We start from the raw sequence: 6,000 nt of genomic DNA on the forward strand, positions 1-6,000 counted from the left end.
TGGTGTAAACATTACCAGTAGTGAACATTTTGCAGTTGTGTTGCAATATTACCATAAATAATGCTTAAAATGTGAAGGTATACAATATACACCATATTCACTCACTCATCCAAATCATTAAACTCAGGTTCCAATCACGTCCATGTCCATGACCACAGGTGTATGAAATCAAGCACCTAGTCATGTAGACTGTTTCTGCAGACACTAGTGAAAGAATTGGTCACTCTCAAGAGCTGTTACTTGTGCAACAAGTCCAGTCGTGAAATGTCCTTACTTCTAAATATTCCACACTTTCAGCAGAGTCAGCCACTACAGATCTCCAAACTTCACATGGCCTTAAGATCACCTTAAAAACAGCAGAGTGTAGAGAGCTTCAATGAATGGGTTTCCATGGCCAAGCATGGAACCTACAAAACACTGACTTGAAGGACAATCTCACATGAAGGAAGATCATTAACCAGATATTTCTGAGCCTCTGAGTAACAGTACATATATATGTGGGCTCATTCTCTGGAACCTGCAGGTCATCGCTGCCCATTAACACCATTAATACACACGTTAAGCTCTTATAATAGACCGCAAGGGTGGTCTATTAAAAAGTAGTACCAGTCAAATTGTAAACTCTTAGTTGTTCATTGTTTTGAGTGGTAAACTGCTGCTTCATTCCATCGTTGTGAGACATTTCAGGTGATTCTGCTTTCCTGTGTTTCCCAGGTTACCGTTCCCATGGCTCTTGTACTCTTTAATAAACGGCTTGAAGCCCATAGTGGTGAGCAGTAATGGGCTCTTCTGTGCCATTGTGCTGCTCTTCCTCATGCTCCTCTTCGTCATTATCTCCATTGCGGCCTGCAAGTGGAAGATGAGCAAGCTGCTGGGCTTCATCATGTTCCTCCTGTACCTCGTCTTCCTGGTGGTCAGCGTTATGCTGGAGGACAAAATCATCGTCTGCCCCGTTTCCATCTGACCTTTACAATCACACACACACAAACACACTCACACACACATACTTGTTCACGGACAGTCAATAAGCCTGTGAACCATCCTCTTCAGAAGCCTCGTTCATGTCTATGTAAACCTTGCATCGTTACCTGATGACCACCCATGCATGGCGTTTTAATCAGTAGGAGCGGATGTTCTCGGGAGGATTCTTCTTTATGGATGCTGGCTCTGCTGCATTTAGTACTTGTTGGTTTTGGAAAGGTGGGAATTCTTCAGTTGAAGTTAAGTTTGCCTCTAGTGTTGGGCAATGTGTCAGATTGTGAGTGGCTTAGCACACTAATACTTTAGCCCGTGAGTGCAAATCCTGGGTCATGCTGCTTCAGCATCAGCAGCCAGAGCCTGAGAGAACCAGGTCACATTCAACCATGCTCTCTCTGCACGGGTAGATGGCGCTGTCTCCCTTTATCACTCTGAAACACTGTTGTGATGCTGGCCGTTACAGAGCAATTTAACAGTCTGTTGGCTGATGTATGAGAGCTGGGGATCTGGTGCTTTCCTCAAAGCATACTGACTGCCTAGTGATGCTGCTGTATGAGGCGATGTCTGTCTTCACATCCACTTGCCCTCAGCCTTCTAATGATGTTGGTTAGTGAGTTGGGTGGGTTAATTGGATCTGCTAAATTAGAGGGAAAATATTTATTTAAAAAATATACATGTAAATAAATAAATTAATCCTGAAATAAAATAAAATCTGTCCGCTTAATTAGAATACAGTCAATGCAACTTTTATTATTAAGTTCTTTTTACCAAAGTCAGTTTTGAAATTAATCAAAATTGTGAAAGCCAATAGATGTTCAGTTATTAAATGAATGTAGGATGCTACTGTGCTCAACACAGTAGTTAAACTAAAAGTCCCAATTATGTAAAAATATACATAATCTATATCTTTTTTTCATGAATGATCTTATCGGAATTAAGCAATATTGCTCAGTACTAGGGGCTTACTTTTAATCCAGGAAAAATGATGGAGAATTGGAATGTGTGAGATTTGCTATGCACTGCATTTGATTCATTGAATCCGATGCTTCTGGAAAAAAACTCAAACTTTTTTTGGGGGACTTTTCTTCGCACCTGTATCAAAGTGGTCCCCCCTCAAACTTTCAGTGGTTGGAACAGCAGCAGCTGAAGACGACTCTTCTTCATGTTCTCACTGAACACTTTGTGGTGTTGTGGCTCAACTTTTGTCTTTTGTGAAAACACACACACAAACACATGGACTGCGAGTTCAACACTATCAGGTGACAGGGATCACCTCAGATTCTGTAGATGAAGATTGGCTGAAGAAGGCTGCATTTGGAATCAGGATGACATTTTGGATTTTGGAACATGCGCAGGGTCGCACCAATGTTAATTTATCTAATTATGTATTTATGTACTATTTATTTACTTATTTAAATTATTTTTTTGATTGTTTTTTCGCTTATTTGCAATTTTACATGCTCCAGCAGTTGATATAGTAGGTAGGTAGAGATAGGTAGGTAAACCGCAGTATTGCCAAAAGCATAAAAGAAGAAAAAAAAAACTCTGAACAAACTGTGAGTACTGACTGAGTACTCCCACCTCCCATCCTTTAAATCATTCTTATTCTTATCAAACGTATTGACTGTTCGTCAGTTAACCTAGATTAGACTCTTCAGATACTGAGAGAAAAAAACTCTTCTTATATATGTAAGGGAAAACCATTCTTATCATTCCCTTGGATAAAAAAAAAAAACAAAAAAAAAAACAAATAACAAATAGCAGAAAAAGGCTTAAATAGATGCTCCTAGGCATAGCTCAGTGTCAGACTAGCCTGTAGATATGTACTCTCTTGCATTCCTCAGCAGAAGATGCTATGTGCAATAATAATCTTCTTAAATACTCTCGGATCGTACTTGGAGCGCTCAGTGTATTCCGAACGGTGGATTTTGGCGAGTTCAATAAAAACATGTTAGAAGTAGGTTTTTTCCTTGTTTCAGAAATGCATAACATTACATTCATGTACATGTATGTGGCCTAATTGATTGTGAGATTGTGCATATTGCTTTAATCTCATGATGATATACATTATATATTAAATTATTCAAAGCTGCTGCGGCCTGATCTCACAGTAACATCCACATTGGTCAATTTTAAATGGACTCCTTTTCCATTCACATTGTTTAGAGCAAATTTGACCTCTAGTTAAGGTAGAAATTACATACAGATGATAACCTTTAAGGCTGATTTATGCTGCTGAGTCAAACCATAGCAGAGTTGACACCGTTGTAAATTGGTGTGTCTGCATTTCTCTGAAAACACAAACACAAAACACCACAAGTGATGGCGGATGAAACTGATCCAGTGTTACTGAAACCAAGCAAAATGTACTTTGTTTATCTTTATCTAAGCCTTTACACCCACTTTAATCTATACCTAAATTATTAACCCTTAATCTGTACCTGAATCTACATCTAAACCCTGATCCTTACCTACACCTTAATCTACACCAAAGCCTAACCTTGATGTACACCTTAATCTACACTTTAATACAGTTTACCCTACACAAAAAAACTAATAAATTAATAAAATAAACTAGACCTCAATCTACACCTAACCCTTTTCCTAACTTAGCTTTTCTGTACATCCTTAAGCTATAACCAAACTTAATCTTAACCTAAACTTAACCTACAGCCTAATCTACATACAAACATAATAAAAATGTAAAGAACAGAATTCTCTTTAACAGCATTTAGCAGTTTTCCGATTTCTTCTTTGATAATATGATGATGGCCAGGCTGTTTGTGTGTTTCATTCGCCAGCTCTATTAGTAGGTGGTTAAAAAACACAGCTAGAGACAAACAATTGAAACAATTGACCAATATGGATGTTTCTGTGTGAAATCATGTTGTAAAAGAAATCTATTTATTTATTTATTTTGAGAGTCTCACAGTCTCCCAACCTTTTTTTTTTGGTTTGGACTGACCTGTGCGGACTGAGTGTAGTAAGTGATACAGTCTGCAGTGGCACTGATTGCCTTCGCACTGCTACAGACTTGTACAGAATTCAATGATATGGATTCACTAATCAATGGTATAGTCTTAGTGCTACTGACTCAGTCCACTCACATTTCAGTACAGAGATTAGTATAGACTCCTCACTCACACACACACACACACACACACACACACACACACACACAGACACGGCTCCTGGGCTGGACATGGAAAGGGACACTGAACTGCAATGATGAGATTCACTATATGCATTAATTAATGAAGGCTGGAAGTTCTTCTGTAAATACAGTCAATATATATATAGTATATATATAGTATAGATATAATATTACAATTAGAAGCAGTCAGGTAGTCTTAAATTTGCTGAGATGTACTGTACACGTCTATACTTGTACATAGACATTTTCATTGGCATTTTTTTTAACTGGAGGGTTGACATTAATGTTTTCTTTGTACAGGAATGTGTAATTATGGTACAAATGGAGGGCTTTAAAAACCACATTGCCTCTTGGAAGTGTACAGAGACTGTGTACTGACTTGTTTTTACTGTTAAACCCTCCTTTATATCTCCTGCACCTTTTACCATAATAATCAAGTGCTCCTTCTCTCCTTTTACATTTTTTTTCCACTACGTTTTGTATGATTGGAAGGTTTAGCTTGCTCTTCTTTTTGCACGTCTGGGTTTATTTTATTTATTTTTTTCTTATTTAACTTATAATTCAGAGAAACACATGTAATATATTGCATTTGATGTGTAGAAAAAGCAATTAAGGTTTGATATATATATATATATATATATATTTATTTAAAGGGTTAGTAAACACACATATGAGATGAAAATGGTTTGTTTGGCAGATGGTGATTTCCAATTTTAGGCACAAGCTTTGTCTAAAGGGGGGAACCTGTTTGTCACCTTTTATGATGTTACCATCTTGGATTCAGCTTCAGTTTTTAGATGGGAAGGTAGATGTATGACACATGAAACTGAAAATTTTTCAAGTACAACAGGTGTATGTGTACCATAACTTTATTTATTTTCATTCTCCTCATGTCTCCACAGTTTGGCAGTGACTTTCAATACAATTCTGTTCAGTTCAATAAGCTTTATTGACATGACCATATTCAAATCCCAGAAAATTGACCATAAGGTTTACAAAATGTGTTGGAATTGCTGTCCACCATGTCTGAGTGTTTACACTATCATTTTCTTACGTTCCTGATAAAAAAAACATGTGGCTGAACAATGATTTTCAGCAAATCTAAAATGAAAATGAACTTGTGAAGGAAACATGTCTAACCATCTTAATGTTATGTGATGATCACTAAAGAAGATCCTAGAATGTGGACACCCCATACACTACACCTTAACATGACATTAGGTAAGACAACCATGTTAGATTGATCTGTCCAGTGGGGGAATGTGTCCAACCAAGTATCCACTGTTTTTCAGATGAAATTCTTTACCAGTTTAATGTGTCACACATCTATATTCCTATTTGAAAATCTAAAGCTGGAACACCATCTGCCAAAGCATTTTCCTTTAAGATGGAATATACTATATAGTATATATATATATATATATATATATATATATATATATATATATATATATATATATATATATATATACTATATATATATATATATATATATATATAAATAATTGATGCAACTGCATCTCACCAAGTCACTTTGACTCACCCGTGCAGTTATAGGATTTAATATGAGGATATGAGGAAAGAACTGACTTGCACTTGCTAGAACTTTCCCCCCCCCGAAGGTGATGGAGTCACCGCTGGCTGATGCAAGTTTGCTGGTGCCTTTAAGTGCAGGTGACAAGCTCAATCCATCACCTGCAAATCAAGGCGAGTTGGAAAATGTCACCCGGCCAGCTGCCTGCCTGCGCGTGTGCAGAGGAGCCCCTCTGCATTCTCAATGCATCCGGCTTTAGAAAAGGGACCTGAGTGAAACCGCTCTGCTGCTGCAAGTCTTTTCCTCAGCATGAATGTGGAATGCAGAGGAACGC

General features: G+C 37.5%; 1 protein-coding gene across 5 annotated transcripts in view; it reads left to right on the plus strand.

Annotated features, from left to right (window-relative positions):
* The window catches only part of LOC103026719 (sodium/potassium/calcium exchanger 2), a 52,620-nt gene extending 48,400 nt beyond the window's left edge, over nucleotides 1–4,220 (plus strand). For all 5 annotated transcript variants that reach the window (XM_049472450.1, XM_049472452.1, XM_049472453.1 and 2 more), the window contains one exon: nucleotides 715–4,220. In XM_049472450.1, the coding sequence (XP_049328407.1) occupies nucleotides 715–964 (250 nt within the window). In that variant the 3' untranslated portion in view covers nucleotides 965–4,220. The remainder of the gene's footprint in view (nucleotides 1–714) is intronic.
* Nucleotides 4,221–6,000: the final 1,780 nt, after the last annotated feature.

This window comes from Astyanax mexicanus, chromosome 25 (genome assembly GCF_023375975.1).
Source record: "Astyanax mexicanus isolate ESR-SI-001 chromosome 25, AstMex3_surface, whole genome shotgun sequence".
Lineage (NCBI taxonomy): Eukaryota > Metazoa > Chordata > Actinopteri > Characiformes > Acestrorhamphidae > Astyanax > Astyanax mexicanus.